Genomic DNA, 21,870 nt, shown 5'->3' on the forward strand with positions numbered 1-21,870 from the left:
TGATGAGATATCTGTCGTGGATGATATGACTGAATTATGATTGTGATTGAATAGGTATGATTTGGGGATTGGGGAATGTCCTTTTGACATTTCTGTCCTTGGACATCATTGGGGATAGTATGGGATATTTCCAATGTTGCTCTTTAACGCTTTCCCGGATTATTTGTTGTCATACCTAGGACTTGTCTAGCAGTGTTTGGCTAGGTTATACCACTGTTATATCAGACCCGATTCGGAAGGGTATTGAGACCGAACGACCCGTGGTAGCAATGGGGATTCATGGGCGCTCAAGACCGGTAACCAACCCGTGAGGGGACATGAATCACATTGTGGGGGCCATTTATGGGTAGGGTTGCATATGGATAGACTTGGGCTCATGGGCGTTGAAGACCGGTAACCAACCCGTGAGAGGACATGAGAGCTTCCCGTTTACTATATGTGGATGACCTATAGGGTTGATGAGTCCGTAGTCTGGGACTATGTTGACTCTAGTGTGAAGGATACCGGAAAGGATCGCCAGGGGCGAGGAATGGACGTATCTGGATCTGAGTTGATATGACTAAGTAGAAGACTTGCATTGGGCTAGGCTTTACCCTGACATGCGCCAATACTTAGACCAAACGGTTATGTGAGAGAGCGGTGACTTAACCCCCAGCCATGGATTGTCCAAGATGGATGAAGGACCCTTTGCCAACCGATGATGTGTGATTGAGACCTACCCAAAGAAGTATGGTGCTATGACTTAAAGCATGTCTGCCAATAGAGACCAGCATACATACATAGAGTTAGAAGCATATTTGCATATATTGTTTCATATCATTGCATATATGTTTGCTTGTGAATGCATGTGAAGATGCTTATTGTGTTTGGATTACTTGCTAAGTTCTTTTGAGCTTACCCTTTGAGGGACTTGTTTTTAGATGACATTGCAGGTACGAAAGAGAACCCGTGCACCAGCACGGAGAACCTTTCCTTATATGGTACAGCTCTGGATGTCCTTGGAGTCTTGGACAAGGTAATGAACAGCGAGGCAGCCAACACTCGGATTTGGGCTGCATTGATGGCTCCTATTGATGGCAACCGGCATCATCTTATTCGCCGATGGAATCGTGCGCTAGATGCTGATCTGAAGCTTTAAGAGCATGACCCTAAAGTGAAGAGGATGAAGACTGAAGAAGAAAAAGAGTCGACTGAAGAAGTGGATTAGATTCTCTTGTTTCTTCTAGACTTTTATTTTACTTGTATTAGCTTAGAGCTTGCTTTAGATTTCGATCTACCTTCCGCATATGTTGTGGGGTATATTTCCGCTATACTCTACAGTTGTCTTTTGATTTGGTCTCTTGTTATTCCGCACTCTGATATTCTTTAGTGATCCTTCTGTGATCCTTTCTTGACTTTTATTAGTAAAATACTTGAATACAATGATTTGTTCTTGCTTTTGATTATGTTATTGTGCTAAATGGATATGATAGTTCCTAAACTTGATCTTTTGGGCTGTGGATCACTTCCCCGGGTAACCCAGATAGGGTATAGGCTGGGTGTATTTGGGCGGGATGTGACAAGTAGGAGCGGGGGTTGGGTTATGTGGGCTGGGTTTAGGGGGATAGGTTCACAAGGTAGTTGGACCGAGGAGGTTAGAGGGGGTGAGAAGGTTTAAATAGCTTGGGTTTAGGTGGTTTAGGGACTTTAGGCTTATGAAAGGAGGATGGGTTAGCCAGTTTGGGCCCAATGATAGTAGAGGCCCAGGGAGACTAAGAAAGGGTTTAATGATGCGCTTAGTGTTAGCGGCCAATGGTTTCGGCCCAAATAAGGGGATGTTCACAGAATTCAAAGTTGGGGGAGAGAGATGGTGTAAAGGGGATGAGGGTAGCTATTTCGAGCAAATGGGAAGATAGAGGTTAGAAACAAAGGGAAAGTTGGGAGAAAAGCTAGAAAAGGAAGGTTCCAGGGGGTCAAAGATCGAGATCTCAAAAGGGCTAACAGTGGATGAGGAAAGTACCTGAGAAACAAGCTTAAACTGACCTGCAAAAGCATTCTACGACCAAGAGGCAGCAAGACCTTTACCAATAAGGGCACTGGTGGTGAAGCTTTTGGAGATGGCAGCATCTTCAGCAGTGTTAGTGGGAACCAAAGAGTCAGGTGCAGAGGAGATAGGAGCAGAGTCAGGAAACTTGCATGAGGAGCAGGATTTTTTGTTTTCTTTTTCCTTTTCCTCTAGTAAGTTTTTGCAGCGGTAGACTTGGCCGGTGGAGAAGTTGCAACGGCAACGGTGATGGATTCCGTCACAAGGTTCAAGCTATCAATGAGGGAAACTGGAGAAGTCAAAATTTCTCAGCAGCATGTGGTCTTCAAGAGGCGGCAGCGGACCATTTGCAATAGGAATAATTTTCGTCGTGACCTTCGGAGGTAACAAGAGGCAATACCCGAACCTTATCAACATGCTTCCCATAAGTAGCCACATCATCCAGATTAGTGGGGTGATAGTCCCCATAATGATCCAATTCCTTTTGCATAGTCTCATGAAGCTTCTTCCGTAGCTCATAAACATGTGCATCATTCCCCAATTGTCCATATGTTTCATTAGTAGCCTTCCAAATTTGGGTTGCAATGTCAAGTAATAGATATCCATGAGCAATATTTGGATTCATGGAATTCAAAAGGAATGACATAATAAGAGATCCATTTGAGATCCATTTATCCTATAAAACACTTGTGGTGGTAGGTTTGATAGTGGCGCCCATAATGTGTCCAACAAGTCCTCTTCTGGCAATAGTTAAGTAGGTAGATCGAGACCAGATCAAATAATTTGTTCCATCAAACTTTACCGAAAGAGGATGAAGAGTGGGGTAATGTTCAGAGCAGGTGGAGGCAACAGTATCATGGGTGGTTGCCATGCCTAAAAAATGTATGCAGTTCTTCAGTCTTCACCCTTTCAATGGTTCAATGGTTCAATGCATGGTTCAAGGGTTATAAAGTTTTAAGCTCTCGTTTCAGAAGAAGAAAAGAGAAAAAAACCAAAAGTAAAAGGCGGAAGGAAGAGAAGAGCAAAGATGGATCGAGAGCTGGGTTTCTGCGATGTTTCAGAAGAAGAAGAAAAAAAGAAAAAAATCATAAGAAGAAGATTTTGGTTGATGGGTTTGCGATGGGTTTCTGCAATGGAGTAAATGGGTTTGCGATGGGTTTCTGCAATGGAGCAAATGGGTTTGCGATGGGTTTCTACGATGGAGCAAATGGGTTTGCGATGGGTTTCTACGATGGAGCAAATGGGTTTGCGATGGGTTTCTACGATGGAGCAAATGGGTTTGCGATGGGTTTCTACGATGGAGCAAATGGGTTTGCGATGGGTTTCTACGATGGAGCAAATGGCTTTGCGATGGAGCAATAAAAAAATCAGAAGAAGAAATTTGTGGTTGGGTTTGCGACATAGCAGTTGAAGCGGCGGTGGAGTTGGGTTTCTATGATGGAGCAGACGGGTTTGCGATGGAGCAGTTGCAGCGGTGGTAGAATGGCTTGAATTAATCAATGTGATCTCAAGCCCTTTATTTATAATAAAGTGGAACTCAAGCCCTCTATTTATAATAAAGTGGAAAGAATACTATTACATAAATACCCTTACTTGGGTAACAAGAAAATAGAAAATTACATGAACGAAAACTCTAATAGAGTTGGACTCCTAGTAGGATTCAACCCAATGTACATTATGTCACCGAAATGACATTTCGGCGAAAAATCGCCATGTCGTTCACAGGCGACACGAAACCAGTAGTCAAACCGACAGCAACTAAAAGTCGGCGAAAACTCGCCGAAAAATCGACAAACCAACGAAATATCGGAAAAAAATCGACGATTTCTCCGCCGGTGGCAACTGCGGCTGCTGTTGGATGCCAGAAGAGAAGAGAACTCCGAACAGCTAGCAGGATGCAGCCTTCTCTGATCCCTCTCTCTCTCTCTCGCTTTCTCCGTCTTCTTTCTCTCTCGCGAGCTCCAGCATAGTCTCCGACTTCTCAGATCTCTCCGGCTCTCCCAGTCGCTCACCGATTTCTCAGTTCTCACTCTCGCTCCCTTCGTCTTCTCAGTTCTCTCTGTCTCTCTCAATCACTCACCGTCACCGTCTTTCTCTTCTCTCTGCTCTCTGGGCGGTGAAAAATGAAACGACAGGATTTCTCAAGTTTATTCAATAGCACCTTCCACTTTACCACTAAAAGTTAAAAAGTTGAAAATCAATTGCATTGCGGGTCCAGCTATAATGGCTTCATGTGTGCGCAACTTACAACATATAAATGTTTTTGTATTAGTATATTATATATTATTTGGCAATAAATTATTAAAGCATAAAACACATGAAAGTTAAAACCTCGATATCTCAGTGGAGATATCGCCGACATCTCGGGGTGTCGATGGTTTCGCCAGCCACCAACACCCCCTTTTCAGGCGACATTTCAAACCGTGATTCAACCAACATAGATTTAGCTGGAACATTTTACTGTAATTGATGAACGGCAGAGCTTGCCAGCATTTTTGAAGCTTGCGGCTAGGGTTTCAAAGCTTGCAGCTAAGGTTTAGGGTCTTAGATTTAGCTGGAACAGGTAGGTAATTGAAGGACAAGTGCTGTCTATTTGATTTCTAAAAGGGAATGCTTCAATTCAATTCTGATTTTGTTATTTTCTGCAATTTCAATTTCCAGGTAAGGGTTAGGGTTGCGCAAGGTAGGGGATGAGTTTCTACGGTACAGGCGAAGGGTCTACAGGGGGTCTATAAGCTGTTTCTACTGTAGTTTGGGCTTTAAAAGAAGCGGACAGCACGGTTTTAAGGTTTTACAGCTTTAGAACTTTCCAGAAAAGTGTCGAAGGTAAGAGAAGGGGAGGGATAGGGAGAGCTTAGGCTGGGGTTTGGGGTTGGAAATCGACACTTACTTGCTGTATCTTCGAAGGGAATGAGAGGAAGTACTGCCACTGCTGCTGCTGTGAATGAAGAAAACTTCAACTAAAGGCTGCCGCAGGGTTTCCTCCTTGGGGACCCTACTCCAACCACTCAATCCTCCTTGGCTCCCAATTCTCAGCAATTTTACTCATGGCCTTGAATTTATAGCCAAACAAGGAGACTCTCAATAGAACTCAATACTGGAGAGTTATATTCTAGAAAAACATAGAACTTCTACTCTAACTCGAGCTACAACTTCACTTGACTAATTACAATCTGAGTTTAAATAAACAAAAGACTGCTACCAACTACTAGGACTCCTTTAATAATGGAAATCCCACCCAACTAAAACTCTTACGCAAAATTGGTTGAACTTTAGAATAATAACCAAAATACACCTAGGTGGTGTGCACCTCTACTGGGTCGTGAGAAGGGGGCTGATGCTTACTTCTTATGGCTCCTACTAGGGGACTGCTTGTGATTTACATCAACCAATTGCGTCAAGACTAATTGGTAACCATCAAGCTTGAGAAATCATAGCATTGGAGTTGACAGAAAAACATCGAAGTAGCATCACCACCACCACAAGGAACTCTATTTGATCCAGTACTTCCAAACATGATCAAAAAACAAGCTAACTCTGTTGGGTGAATACCCAAGTTTTCATGGGGTGTAAGTCTCAACCAAAGCAGATGCCATTGAAACCTTTTAAACACTGGTAATTAAGGACCAGCAGCCAAGCAAGGCAAACATGGAGAAAAGCAACTCCACTGAATCCTCCCAATGCAAAGCTTCATTGAACAAGCACTAAGTAGCTCAAACAACAAACCCTTCCAGATCCATGAAGCCAACCCCATTTAGTTGGGATAAGGTTCTGGTTTTCATTGTTGTTGTTAAGAAACTCAAACAGCCATAATGAGAGGATATCCCTAAAGAGCTATAGCACTCTTTTTTGGCCAGAAAAAGAGAAGCAAGAGGCTGCCAATAACTGGATATAAAAGGGGAAAGGAATTGGGGTCACAAACTCATGGCAGCATGAAACTAAATCAAATGGGGGGGGGGGTAAAAATGGACCCTAGGGTGTATGGAGCCAAACATCAGCTTAAAAGCTGAACAAACAAAACAGATACAGAGAAGTTACCAGAGATGGTGAGCAGAAATTGGCCATGGCTAGGAACTTGAAAAGAACCTACTCCACAATGGAAATGCTCCTTTGGTACCTTTATGGTCTTCATTCATGCTCCGTGAATGATTTCTCCAGCGTCTTACATTAAGAATCTTTCTTTGGAAATTTAGGTTTTCGAGAGAGAGAGAAAGAGATGAAGGAAGAAGCTAGCACGACTCTCAAACCATTAGTCTGAGCTCTGATACCAATTCGAAAGTAATCAAATACAAAGAACAGAAACTTAGGGTTCCAAAGAGTGAGGCGGAGAAGGAAAACACTAGCACAGCTCCCGAACCAATGGTCTGAACTTTGATACCAAGTTTCAAATACAGTGAACAAGGAAAAACAATGGAGGTTGAAGGTTGTCGCAAATGGAGGAGAAGAAGAGAGAATGGAAGAATTTTGTGTTATGGGTCTCTACATAACACATTCACCTACATTTATCATTGAAAAGAAAAGAGAAATTACATCCTTGTCCTCTTATACATGTACCAGATAGCTAAGGGAGATAAAGTTAAATAAGAAACTTAACATACTAGAAAAGTAAGAAAATTAACTTACCACACCAAGTTACAATATAATAGGCACGCGCTTAGAAATAACCCTTTGAGTTGTACACATTTTGTAGGGGTTCATCCGTTTACTTTGTATAAGATCTGCTCATCATTTTAAATAGTATTGTTTTATTGTAAACATGGTAAAGATATCTCTGATATAGCATAGCAATTAGCTTTACCATTTTATTAGATCTGCCCTACGGCTTTTGCATGAATATTGTAAAGACATCTATGATAAACGAAATAATTAGCAGGAAGGGTTACCAGAATAAACCTTTCTAGTGGCAGGTTGATCAACTGAAACACTACTGGCCCTACTTGAGCGTGAACTTGAGCCATCACTGTTAGAGAAGATCCCAGAACGAGTAAACGATCGTGGAGTCTCTGCCATGTTAGCCGCATAAACCAGGCCTGAGGTTGCAGAAGTCACTGGAGCTGGAACAACATAATGCTCCAGATCAAGCTCTAAACTTGCTGTGGAACCATTCTGCATACAAAACAAAAGAAATAATTGAAATGTACAAGTTCAATATGAAGAAGCAGTTTTAGAAGCATCTACAGCTACAAAGAGAGAGTATTTCTGTTGCAAAGGAAAAGCAAAGCAATCTATTTAGCCCCCCCCCCCCAACCCCAAAAAAAAGAAAAAAAATTACAGAGATGTTCGACCAGCATAGAAGAGCCCAATTTACGATAAAAATAAATTTATACCATAATTTTATTACTTTATCCACTGATTCAAATTATGTCTGTTCTTCTAACTGGAAAATAACTCCATAATTGTCCTGAAAAACCATCCTTCACAAGCTGATGAGGGCCAAATATGTATAGCCAGAGCCATGTATAAGAGTGGTGCCCAGTAAACTGGTTACAAGAGTGGTGCCCAGTGAACTGGTTATAAGAGTGGTGCCCAGTGAACTGGTTATTGGAGAAGGGCTGGCTAATTGTCAAAAGGAAATGGGTGCTAAATGTACAAAAATAAAAACCAAAAGGGAGGACAAAGAAAGGGTGAAGACCACAACTATGTTGGAAATTTAGGATGCAAAAACAATAAAGCTTTATTAACTGAAAAAGTAAAAGTTCATCAACATACAGAGGAGATATTCATTCATATTGAAGAAGTTCAGACAGCCAGGGGAGGCCTAAACAGACTCTGAGAGAAATGACAAGGAAACAAATGCATAATTGAGAGAAGTGCATCTTTGAATGGAGCCGATTAGTGTGAAGGATCGCCAACCCTATATAGTTGGGATAAGGTTGAGTTGGGTTGAGTTTAGATGTCATCCCAGTTGTCACTACATTTTATTCTTTCTCCAGCTTCAAATATTTTCTATTTTGATGAATCACATGGATGACTCATGATCCAAGTGTATTACTCCATTAAACCGAAAAACGCCTTCAGAATTGGAACAACTTGTTGTAATGGAACCCATTTTGGTTCATGGAGTATTCCTACAAAAGAATGAATTGCAAAAGACTCCATCAGTCAGTTTGCCCATGAAATATTGCAACCGACATTAATTTCCTTCAGAACATTATCACTATCTTATCAATCAAATAAGGAGGGATTAATTACCGATTGCCTTTTCTTTTACAACCTCCGCTTGACCAAATGATTGTTTTGTTTCCTCCTCCCCCACAGGACCCAGATGCAGACCGTCAGGATTTGTTGACCTTGACTAATTCAGCCAACAAAACCCACAACTCCACATCCACGGGGGGGCGAAGAGAGATGGGAGATTTGTTATTATTTACTCGAGGGCAGTAATTCTAACAAAATAATGAATATCACTTCCAGGTTGACAATTGGATCACGCGATGCCACTAATTGAGGTTACTACAAAGTCCAAGGAACTAAAATAGCCATTTCCCTCTTTGTCATTACAGGTCATGAATGTCCCAGTCAAGAAGACTGATCCTGTCATCATGATTCAAGAACTCGATTTGGAGGCCAACTTGCTGTTCCAAAAAAAACCAGTTGCACCAAGATCTCACTAAGTTGGTGCACTTTTTTTTGGGTTGAAATAAATCCAGATTTGGTTGGGAAGAGCATAAAATTGTGGTAAAATACCAAAATCTCGCCGGAAGATATTGAAATACTATGAAGATAGCACAATGATATAATGATATATCTAAGCAGAAATCCTGCAATAGCCCCTAGCTTTACCAAAGAACAGCCGGTTGAGAAGATTTGAGATAAAGCCAAGAATAATGGAATGGCTAGTTGACATCATAATCAAAGGAATATTGATAGGCATACCAGCTATCGAAGAAAATCTATTTCCTTAAACAAAGGATCCATTCCTTTGATTAGCAATAGATATCCTTATTTAAGGACTGTATTATTGCAAAATAACATAGTGGAAAACATTCAACTGTGGATGTATGTTAGCTTGAGCAACTGAACCACGTTAACACTGATCTTTCTATACTTTATAATCAGCTGAATTCAAATAAATTAATATCACCAAATAAGAATTCTCCAAAAGCCATGATGGGTGAAAAGGCATCCATCCACACTTGGCATAACAAACTCAGCCGTCCAGCTTTTAGAATTGTTCGCCACATAGCTCATGATTTCCAGTTACCAATTCCAGCGAAGAAAATAATTTTTAATTTGTACAGCATGTCAACAAGGAAAAAGTCATAAACTCCCAGAATTATATTCTATTTCAAATATGCTGGACTATTGGATTCAATATTTTCAGATGTTTGGGGACCCTCCCCCATCCCCTCTAGTGAAGGCTATCGTTATTAGGTTATATTTGTGGATGACGTTAGTAAGTTTGTTTAAAACCCACCCATTAAATATTAAACCTGAGGTGGTTGCCATTTTTCAGAAACTCAAAATTCTCATAGAGAATTTATTTGACCTCAAAATTAAACAACTTCACACTGATTGGGGTGGCCAACAGTCAGGTATTGAGCATCGCATTTCTTGTCCTCATACCCATGAACAAAATGGGGCGGTTGAAAGATGATATTGCCATATAGTAGAAACAGGGTTATCCCTTCTTGCTTAAGCTCAGATCCCCGAAAATTTTGGGATCATGCTTTTGAAATAGCGGCGTTTCTTATAAACAAGTTACCAACAGTGGCTCTCCAAAATGTATCACCAATTTTTGAGCCTTATAGGACATCTGACATATGACCATTTGAAGGTTTTTGGATGTGCTTGCTACCCACTATTACGGCTATACAATCACCCTAAGTTGGACTTTAGGTCTAGCATCCACATATTCGGGATATAGCATGCAAATGTTAGATTGAGACCACCAAGAAAATTATAATTTCTCGTCATGTTGTCTTTGATGAAGAAAGATTTCAATATAGGGAACCCAAACCCATCACTTTCCAATTGCCAATAACCACTCCTTCAACCCTTGGACCTCCACCAATTATCCCTTGGATTCCACCTTAACAGTAAGATGGGATATCTACAGGCTACACCACAAAACCACCATCACCTTCCTTCCCAAACTTCAACTCCTAATATAACCCCAACTATCCCCATTGAAATATCCCCTGACCCTCCATACATCCAACTGATTCAAACATCACACCCATTGCAACATCTAAGATAGATATTCCACCATCACCATCCATTGTAGATGATTTTGTTCCTATCGGTCTTGATCCTCCTTGTTGGTAATACATCAAAAGTAATTCAATTCAATTAATTGATGGGGAAAAAATTCCTTACCTGGATTTGCTTTCCCTTACTTGAAGTATTCGCAACGGAAGTCTAGATCCACGTTCTCATTCCACCACCAAAGATTTACCGGCGAGATTCCTCAATCACAGGGAAAGGGAATAATATCCACAACCCAAATGCCGTGAATTAATGGAATGAAGATCAATTACTAGCAAAGAAGAAAATCTAAGCCTGCGATTCTAAGAGAGAGGGAGAGAGAGATGGAGCCGCCGTTTCTCTGAGATTCGCTCGTGCGAATGAATCACTCAGTTACCTACTCACTAATGCGGTGGTTACCAAAATATATAACCCTATTTTGTAACCGCCCTAATAGTGAGTTTCCAATATTGCCCTTGGGCATTTAATTTATTAATCAAATTAATAAATTCCAACAGCTCCCACTTGCACAAGGGCAAGTGTTAATCTTTCAATGTGTCCCAGACACACTTGTATATCCCGGATATACACATTCAATCTCTCCGCTATGTATCCCAGATACATAGACCTCTTGTGTCCCAGGACACACATGCATATCCCGGATATACATATATATTGATCTCTTCACCATGTATCCCGAGATACATAGACCACCCGTGTCCCGGACACTAATATCCACAAGTCATACCGGCAAAATGGGTTGTGCGACCGGTGATATACCCGCACGCGTGAGCCCCAAACTAGAAACCTTCCCGAAGGCGTAATGGCACATCACTCATAGAAACAAATCAAATAAGCATTAGTATAACACAGGTGTCCTAGGTTTATTCAAACTCACCGGACTAAAGGTATCTCGATCCCTCCGAGAGATCACCTTCTTGTCCTTAAAATGTTCACTATCGTAACACATACAGTTGGCGCCAAACAAACACTTTTTAGGGTGCAGTTGAATCAAACCTTTCCTTTCGCCCCTGCACCATCACTACACTTAGGATTGACTCCTTTCCCGGTAGTGCCCCTTTAGGTCGAATCTATCATGACCATAGGTAACACCCCAAAGTAGCCACATCAACCCTTCGTTTCATGATGTCGTCGAAAGTCATTAAGAACACTAATGGACCATAAGGTCCAGGACTCACACAATGAGAGGAGCAAGGATCCATCCTCTCATTTCCAATGATCGCTAAGCACACATAGTATGATATATGTGCTATGGTGGAGCATTCTATATACAATAGAACGTATGTCCATCTCAACACCATACGGGTCTTAGTCTAGTCGCAACCTCTTGCGCCTAACCCGAGTTTCTTTATTGTCGCCACCCTAGCGCCACATAAAGTACTCGCACTGCTCCTATAGGCAACATGAATAGTGGGAACATTCATGTCGATTCTCTTCACAATAGAGAAACTCATCTTGATTCCAAATCAAGGCGACATCATGATTATGAATTGACCTACACAAAGTCATTCACAATCCGTCTCATCTCTGCTCGCCTCCAAGGCGCCAGAGGCGAATGCTCGTGTGAGTGAGCCATTCTCTTGCCTATTGACATATCTTGTTTTATGCTAGCAAAACACAATCACACAGAAAGTGAATAAAAAAAATGCTGGAATGAACTCATATTACTCATTAATAAGAAAGTCTCAGTACAAAAATAAGTCACAATCTACGCAAGCCCAAGGATTTTACATGAGAAATAAAAACATCCTTGGCTATAGGTTTGGTAAGAGGGTCAGCTACCATCAAACTAGTAGATATGTGCTTAAGTACAACTTTCTTTCTTGATGTAATGTCTCTAACAAAGTGATATCTCAATTGTATATGTTTGGTCTTCCCATGATACTTGGGGTCCTTGACATAGCTAAGAGCTGCCGTACTATCACGAAGAGACAAGGGCAGCCTCTTTGGATGTCATCACAATCCCAGTATGTTGAAGGAATCTCCTTAACCAAACAGCCTCTTGAACCGCAGCTGAGCATGCCACATACTCTGCTTCCATGGTCGAGAGGGATATACAAGTCTGCTTCTTGCTACACCACGAAATGGCCCCGCCATTCAGCAAGAAAGCATATCCAGAGGTTGATTTGCGCTCATCGATGTCTCCAGCCCGATCGGCATCACTATAGCCAACTAACCGCAAATCCGATCCTTGGTAACACAACATGTAGTTACTCGTTCCTCCGAGATATCTCAATATCCTCTTGATCGCTTTCAGTGCTCTATGCCGGGTTTGATTGGTACCGACTAACCAAACCCACTGCATAACAAATATCCGGCCTAGTACACATCATAGCGTATATAAGGCTACCCACTGCACTGGAATATGGAACTCTTTCCATCTTGGTTTTCTCCTCTGGAGTCTTAGGACCCATATCAAACCCTTCTCCACTGAAGTACCAATTGGTTTGCAGTTGTGCATCTGGTATCTCGTCAAGACATTGTCAATATAGGTCTCTTGAGATAAACCAAGTAATCTCTTTTGCCTATTTCTGACAATCTTGACACCAAGCACATAGCTTGCTTCACCCATGTCCTTCATATCAAATACGGAGGACAACCATTTCTTAATGGTTTCCAATAGCTCCTTGCTATTGCTAGCCATAAGTATGTCATCTACGTACAAAGTGTCGAATGACATAATTATTATCGATCTCTTGGTGTAAACACGGTGGTCTTCCTCAAGCATGGAAAAACCATTTTCCATCATAGCTTGGTGGAAGCGCACATTCCACTGTCTAGATGCTTGCTTTAAGCCATATATGGACTTCTTAAGCTTGCACACTTTGCGCTCAAGTCCATGTGCTTCAAAGCCTTGAGGTTGATCCATATAGATCTCTTCCTCAAGTTCTCCATTGAGAAAAGCAGTTTTTACATCCATCCGATAAAGCTCCAAGTCCAACCGAGCAACAATGGCTAGTATGAGGCGAATTGAGGCAAACCTAACCACGGGGGAAAAAGTTTCCTCATAATCAACGCCCTCTCGTTGGGTGTAGCCCTTAGCCACTAAACGAGCCTTGAATCTCTCAATAGATCCATCCGCCTTTCTTTTGATCTTGAGAACCCACTTGTTCCCAATCGCCTTTCGGCTCGGCGGCAAGTCAACCAAGTCCCGAGACATGATTAACTTTCATCGACTCCAACTCTTCCTTTATTGCTTTTAACCATTCCTTTGAGCTTGACCCCGCAAGAGCTTCCGCACGCTCTTTGGTTCATGCTCATCGACTGAAATCATCTCACACGTCGATCTCTTCAGGAGTTACCATGTAGGCTTCATCCTCTATGTCGAAACGTCGACGAGGAACTAGCCCGCGTCTACTACGGCGCAAGTGCATGTCGGATTGCTCACCGTCTAAGGTAGCTATCACATCCGCACTCCCACTCCCACTAGGATCTTCCGGATGAACCCCGGGTTCATTATCCGGAATCTGAATCCTTGGAGTGACAAGACCACTATCTTGTATCTCAAAGAATTTCGATGATTCTTTGTTAACTCCCGAAAGAGATGGAAAATCATTCTCCAAGAATGTTGCATCCCTAGACTCAAGTTCCGTTCTCCTCTCATTCTCATCTAGTCCAATGAAGACATGGCCCTTTGAGGGTTCGGAATATCTCACAAAGATACACTTTCTTCCTCCTGGGTCCAAGCTTTCCATATTGGTGAGAAGTAGAGTGAACATATGCTGCACATCCCCATGCGCGCAAGTAACTCAAATCTGGCTTCCTTCCGGTCCACAACTCATATGGTGTGGAAGGAACCGATTTGGTTGGAACTCTGTTGAGGATATAGGCCGCAATCAACAAAGCATCTCCCCAATAAGAGATGGGTAGATTTGCTCTGCGCCATCATGGATCTCACCATGTCTAGCAAGGTTCTATTCCTCCTCTCAAAGCAACCCCATTTTGTTGTGGAGTCCCCGGAATAGTAAGTTGTCTAGATATCCCCTTTTCATCACATAACCCTTTGAACATATCGGAGAGATACCTCTACCTCTATCCGTTCTAAGAGTTTTAATCCTTTTATCTAACCGATTCTCAACCAAGCTCATGAATTTCTTAAAACATTCCGAGCTTCGACTTATGAGAAATTAGATAAATGTGACCATACCTTGTATAGTCATCTATGAATGTGATGAAATATGACTGTCCTTTTCTAGTATGCACATTCATGGGTCCACACACATCCGAATGGATAAGTTCTAAAGGAAGAGAGGCTCTCAAAGCCTTTTTAAATGGTTTTCTAGTTGCTTTTTCCTGCTAGACATGACTCACAAAGTTGGCAAATCAGATAGTGAACCTTGGCCCAAGAGACCTTCTCTTGCCAACCTGTTCATCCTATCTAAGCCAATATGTCCTAGTCTAGCATGCCACAAATTAGAATCAATACACACAAGTATTTTGGCAAACAAAAACATTACTAGAATTAAATGAATAATCAATTGTATCCAATACAATAAAACCATTATCAAGAAAACCATAACCATAAACCGTATCACCCAGATACAAAACCAAAGAATTGTTTTCAAATACAATTCTAAAACCATGTCTTAAAAGATAAATAACAGTAAACAAGATTTCGCCGAATGTCCGGAGCATACAAGACATCATGGAGTAACAGCGTACCGGCCACCTCGCAAAACTAATTTGCATGTGCCTATGCCATGAACCTCCACGCTTGAGCTGTTCCCCATCGTTATCCTTTTGCTTCCTCTTGGAATACGACGGTATTCCACGAAGCTCGAGCGTTCCCTTGTTATGTGTTCCGTCACACCGAATCAACAATCCACAAAGGATTTAGTTCAAAGCAAGCATAGTAGAACTTGTTACATAACAAGATGAGGTATAACACACAAGACATACCTCTTGCTCGGCAAGGCAATCACGAGCAAAATGACCAAGCTTTCGGCACTTGAAGCAAATCAAAGCTGATTTCTTCTTGCAAGCACTAGTCCCCCTTGAACGCTTGGGCCCACTCTTGTTTTTGTTCCCACCCCGGTTACTTTGCTTGGACCGCCGAGGTTGAGCTTTCTCTCTCTTGCGCTTGAAGCCCGCACCCTTACTAGTGCTAGCTTCAGCAGCAAATACATCGATTTGAGGGGTATCGGCCAACATCCGATCCTCATCAAGCTCAAGGTGCTTGGCAGCTTGATCGAAAGTCTTGACCTCATCGGCATGAGTCAAGAAGATCTTCATATGCTCCCAAGTCTTTGGCAATGACTCGATGATCGCGGAGACTTGCTCCTCATCGGTCTTCCGGAGCCCACATGCGCTCAACTCACTAATCATGTTAGACATGATGGTTATATGCTGCCTCATGGTGTGACCCCGGCGCATCTTATAACCGTCAAAAGTGAGTCCGAGCTGGCGGCCTCTTGTGGTGGAAGTCCCTCCATACCGGAACTTCACAGCCTCCCACAAAGACTTTGCAGTCCTATGCTTCTCATAACGAAGCATCAGGTCATCCTCATGGAGCTCGGGATTGTAATCCCGGCTACCCGGTCTTTCCTCTTCCAAGCATTGTATATATCAAGGTCCTCGCGATCGTTGTGCAGTGGTACCTTCCTTAGGTGGGTTCATGGTCCGGTTTATGGTCTCCAAAGCATATCCCGCTCTTCCAGAGATATTGCACCTTTCGGTGCCGGAGGTCATAATTCCTCTCATTCAGCTTATCTCCTTTAGTGAGGTCAGCAACAATGCTCTTGGTAGCAGCCATTTTTTCTAGAGATATTACATACAAGAATGAGTTCAATAAATCTAGCATAAAACACAACTCATGCAACAACAAATCACACTAGCATAGTCAACCTATGGGATAAGCACTTAAACCAAAAGAGATGCTAAAAAACATTCAATCAAATTCTCATGCAAACCCACATAGACTTATACACTAGCTTCATTCTGTGCAAGAAACATGATTGATAGACCCATAAATAAAAAATAGTTTTATTAAAATAAAACATGCAATCATGTTCAAGCTATGAGGTGGTTCACACAAAACACTTCTACCTCATTAGCTCCCACTAGGCCCCATTAGGCCCTCAATGCCCAAACATCACACAGATTGTCGGGCCATTGGTGTCCAGTAAGTTAGAAACACATTCTGAACTGGACGGACCAATATCCAAAAAAATCCATCTCCCGGACGGATTGCCGTCGCCCGGACGGAATTCCGTCTCGCCTTTTATGCCCAGACGGATGACCGTCTGGCATTCTGTGACCAGACGGATGACCGTCTCCCAGACGGAAATTCCGTCTGGGTCACTGTGACCACTCTGATAATAGACGGACGACCGTCTGGTCAGACGGTCGTCCGTCTGGTCCACAGTGACCAAAAAACGGCGATTTTTTAATTTTTCTTGAACGAAAAAAAACGGTAAAACACGTTTTTTTACTCAAAAAAAATCCAAAAACACATGGAAAAATCCAACAATAAATTTTTAAACAAAAAATTATCATCATGGATTATCAATTCATGCAAATCTTCATTAGGGAAATTCACAAGGATCTCCCACTCGGATCCGAATCAAAATTAAAGGTTTCCAAAAACCCTATCAATTCTCCCATGGGTTTCGTATTAAACCCTTGATCCTCCCATTGGATCCATACAATAAAATTAAACAATGGGGAGGAACAATAAACGTGGGAACCAATGGCTCTGATGCCAATGTTGGTAATACATCAAAAGTAATTCAATTCAATTAATTGATGGGGAAAAAATTCCTTACCTGGATTTGCTTTCCCTTACTTGAAGTATTCGCAACGGAAGTCTAGATCCACGTTCTCATTCCACCACCAAAGATTTACCGGCGAGATTCCTCAATCACAGGGAAAGGGAATAATATCCACAACCCAAATGCCGTGAATTAATGGAATGAAGATCAATTACTAGCAAAGAAGAAAATCTAAGCCTGCGATTCTAAGAGAGAGGGAGAGAGAGATGGAGCCGCCGTTTCTCTGAGATTCGCTCGTGCGAATGAATCACTCAGTTACCTACTCACTAATGCGGTGGTTACCAAAATATATAACCCTATTTTGTAACCGCCCTAATAGTGAGTTTCCAATATTGCCCTTGGGCATTTAATTTATTAATCAAATTAATAAATTCCAACACTCCTAATCCCCACTACTACAAACACCCATCCAATCATAACCAAAAACGAAGATGGCACACAACACCCAAAGAAACACATTGCTCAAAATGCCTCAGGCTCCCTAGCCACTAATGAACCTACCAATTTTACAATGGCTAACACATCCTCACTATGGTGAGCTGCAATGGATACTGAATTCACAGCCTTAGTGCAGAATGGGACTTGAACACTTGTACCACCAAATCCATCCCAAAATGTGGTTAGTTGCACATGCGTATATCACATAAGTGCAAGGCTAATGGCTACATAGAATGATAAAAGGCTCACCTTGTCGCAAAAGGCTTCAATCAACAAGTGGACCTTGGTTACAATGAGACACTCAGCCCAGCTATGAAACCCACAAGAATGCGTCTCGTACTCTCTATTGCACTGAATAAATCATGGCCCATTAAGCAACTTGACTTCCAAAATGCTTTTTCTTCATGGGATACTTAAGGAAGAATCTTTATGAAACAACCCCCAGGGTTCATTAATTCTCAACTACCTCATCATGTCTACAAATTAAATAAGTATTTATTTAGGCCAAAGCAAGCACCATGAGCTTGGTTTGAATGCTTGAGTTCCTTCCTACTTGAGAATGATTTTTTTATATTATTTTTTTGTTGATAGAAGCAAAGTGATAACTACAAAACTACAAAACCAATACCTCTGTATAATGCAAGTCCGGCACCTTAGTGGCCAAATTCCCTTCGAAATCGACTTAGGGTTGATAGTTATGGATGTTGGGCCTTTCTTCAGCTGGTTTATGTGGTCATGGGCCTATTTTATGGGCCCATAACCTTAATATTTAGGTCAAGTACGAAAATAGGTTTTTATTTTGATTTAATTCATATACTTATATTTTTCCTGTTTGAGAAAAAGAATTTTGATCTAATCATATGAAAATTCTGCCCAACTTAAGTTATAAGGGCATAATAGTCTTTTCCTACTTTATTTAGTTTGATTCATGTTTGAGTTAGTCTTAAATATGATAAGGAGTCGTTTTAAGCTTAGTTCTAAAAGTCCTATTTGAATTTGGATTAGCATGTACATACAACAAGGAGAGTCGGTCTATAATTCCTGATTTCACTAGGACTTTTATGTAGGGCTATAAATAAAGCCCTGGGCATGTAATAGATTACAGGTCAGAGAATACAATTAATAAAAAGTGTGTTGCTGCCTAAGAGCAGGGTTAGTAGAGCTTCTCATCAGTGGTAAGGGACTTGCATGTGATCGGGTGAACAACCTAGGGTCTCTATTTGAAGGATTGTCCTTCAGCAGTGCTTGTAACCTGTCTCCACTTCTTTCCATCTACATCACACCCCATTACACAGCTTGTGTTGCAGGTCCGTAACAAGTCAACACTTAATCCCATTCACCTTCTCATATCACCCTCTTTTCTATTTTCTTGAATTTTCAAACTTTCAAAAAACCCAAAATTCAAGGTCAGAACGACGTCAATGTAATAGTTAGACCTGTCCCAAACTTTAGGTAAATCATCCCCCGATCTAATGACCTTAGAACCTAGTTTGACCCCATTTAAATCATCAGATTCCAAGATATAAGTACTTTCTTGAGCTTTTGGACTCCCTACAACCCCCAAAACAAGAACTCTTAGATCTTTCAATTTAGCCATCTGAGCCTATCGAAACTTACACGATCATACCTTTATACTACTAGCAACATTTTCTCCAAATTTCAACCCATTATGAAACCTATTGATCCCAATTTCCCATCTCAAGATCCTAAATATAATCATTGAGCGTATGGTCACTAACCACAAAATCCCTTAACGTTTCTTCTTAAAAAAGTATCATCGCATCACAGCCCATATCACAAAGAACCCCCCCCCCCCCACCACCACCACCACCACCATATCCCATAACCAAAAATTTAAGAAACCCTTTCTTGGTCCCATATAAGTTCATTCCCTTAAAGATCTTGGAAGAACTGGCCCTCATTCCATTGAGGCTTCATCACTCTAAAATATATCACAAAGAGGATACTATGCACACACTCATTTATGAGGATGACATCATCATCACCAGCAGTGATGCTTTACTCACTAGCTTTCTAACAAAATTGGTAATGTGTTTGCCACAAAAGGGGTAGGGTCATTACATTATTTTTTGGGAATTAGCATTACACAATTGCAGCCATGGCTAGATCTCTCCCAACGCCAATAGCTAATTGATCTACTATCACAAACTAAAATGTTGACTACAAACCCATTTTAACACCAATTTCAATGTCAGCTCAATTCAGCAAATTTGCAAGTACTCCCATGAAAGATCCAACTCTATCTGCAGCACAGTTGGTGCTCTACAATATGCAACTTTGACGAAATTGGACATCCAAGTTCTCAGTTTATGCAGAACCCAACAATTGAGCATTGGTTTGCTGTTAAGCGAATACTATGTTATCTAAGGGGTACACTTTCACATGGTGTACTTTTTAGTCGCAATAACAACATGCATCTATCTGCCTATTTTGATGCAAATTGGGCAAGTTGCCTAAATGATAGAAAGTTAATTGGAGGTTTTGTAATCTTTGTTGGTGATAACTTGACCTCATCAAGCTCACACAAGCAAGCTATTGTTCCTTGCTTAAGTACAAAATCAGAATACATAGCTCTTGCCAATACAACTATTGAAATAACGTGGCTTCAGTCACTACTAAAGGAATCGCTAACTTTTCTACCCAATGCTCCAATTTTGCGGTGCAACAATGTCAGAGCTACATATCGAACTGCCACTCCAGTTTTCCATGCCTGAACAAAACATGTAAAGATAGACTTCTATTTTGTCAAAGACAAAGTCTCAAAAGGGCTCCCTGATGTTCATTTCATCTCAACAAAACATCAACTGGCTGAAATCTTTACGCTGTCAACCATCCAATTCAATGCTTTATTATCCAACCTCAAGGTGTCTTCACCTCCCTAGAGTTTCACAGGGCATATAAGAGGAAATCTTACAATGACAACTAGGTTTACCAAGGAACAGCCTCTTAAGAAGATTCGGTATAAAGCCAAGAATAATGCAATGGCTAATTCAAAGCATAATCAAAGGAATGTTGATATAAGGACACCAGCTATAGAAGAAATTTCATTTCCATAATAAAGGATCCATTTCTTTGATTACCAATATATTATCCTATAAGGATTGTATTATTAATACAGTGAAAGTCATTTAACCGTGGATGTAAGTTGTGTTGAGCGTGAGCAACTGAACCACGTCAATGCTGGTCTTTCTTCTTGTTTTCTTCTTAATCTCTATCTTTCCTTTTGTACTTTATTAACATACAATGATATAAAGCAATCGCTTCCCCTTTAGCACTCTTCTCAACACAAACAGATAGCCTTGTTTAGGATACACAATGATATAAAGCAATGGCTTCCCCTTTGTTCGATCCGCTGGAACCCCTTTTATCATTGTTTCCCAATTCCAGCAATTGTAAGTCACATAATTTTTCAGGCAGTAAACAACTTCAAGATATTATCCGTATACTAGGATAGGGCCTACCACACTGTCTTCCTCACTGGGCAAAAACCAGGTGTATTGCATGGCTGACTGCAGTTTAGAATGTATTAATAATTGTTAATAGCAACATTAATGACATGATGAATCGGCGGTTAGCAGCAAGCAACTTCCACCACGGCACCACTTAAATAATGTGTTTCATCAGGCCTTTTGATCCAAAAATACTTTCATTTACCGCACTTGATACATTCAAAATCATTCCCTTTCCTTCGTCATAGTGAGAACTGATTATATCTAAGTTTAGTACCTTCACTCTAAGTTTACTTGTATCAAATAAGAGTTCGGAATCGTGTAAACGAGAAATAAAATTCTCTGTTCACAGCCTGCCTGTTATATATTAAGTCCAAACATATGAGCAAGTAACACAGACAATAGAATTAATCCAGGCTTGTAAACACAAATACACAAGTACTAATGAAAAAATAGACTTCTAATTCTACTACCTCAACACCTGGCTCCGGTGCAGCATTGATGCTAATGTCTGGGATTCCACGGACAGTGGAAGGCTGAAGATTCTCCTGATAAGCTCTCCAACTAGCAGCGAGATCGAAAGGAGATACTCTGTCAGCTTTTATAAAGACACGATAGTGGAGCACCTCATCGCCATTAAGCCTGAATAGAGCTTCCCTGCCATCTCCTTGCAAGGTACCCCCTGCTAGCACTCGGTTTGGACCCTCCTCGACAATACAAGGCGCATTACTGTACTTTGGCTTCAACAGAAACTTGAAATCCAGAGTTTCTACAGTTATACATGATAGATACTATAGGATTAATAAAACCATAAGAGAGAGATAGATAGGAATAACGAAGAGCAGAATACCGTGGTTTGGAGGAACAACAAAACTTAATTCCCACATTGAAGTCGACTCTCGCTCCATTGAGAGCTGGAAATTTCACAACAGAAATTTGAATTTAGGGATAAGTTTTCTGA

At 41.2% G+C, this 21,870-nt stretch overlaps 1 protein-coding gene across 2 annotated transcripts in view; it reads right to left on the reverse strand.

Moving 5' to 3' along the window:
• Positions 1–21,870, reverse strand: part of F2KP (fructose-2,6-bisphosphatase) — an 84,830-nt gene that overhangs the window by 62,398 nt on the left and 562 nt on the right. The window contains exons 2-4 of one of the 2 annotated variants that reach the window (XM_089168767.1): positions 21,760–21,823; positions 21,383–21,678; positions 6,907–7,129 (exon numbers count right to left, since the gene is read on the reverse strand). In XM_089168767.1, coding sequence (XP_089024893.1) covers positions 6,907–7,129; positions 21,383–21,678; positions 21,760–21,823 — 583 coding nt within the window. The remainder of the gene's footprint in view (positions 1–6,906; positions 7,130–21,382; positions 21,679–21,759; positions 21,824–21,870) is intronic. The other variant, XM_089168772.1, reaches the window with a different exon arrangement.

Source organism: Hakea prostrata, chromosome 1 (genome assembly GCF_041222555.1).
Source record: "Hakea prostrata isolate BN-2017 chromosome 1, UWA_Hpros_2, whole genome shotgun sequence".
NCBI lineage: Eukaryota > Viridiplantae > Streptophyta > Magnoliopsida > Proteales > Proteaceae > Hakea > Hakea prostrata.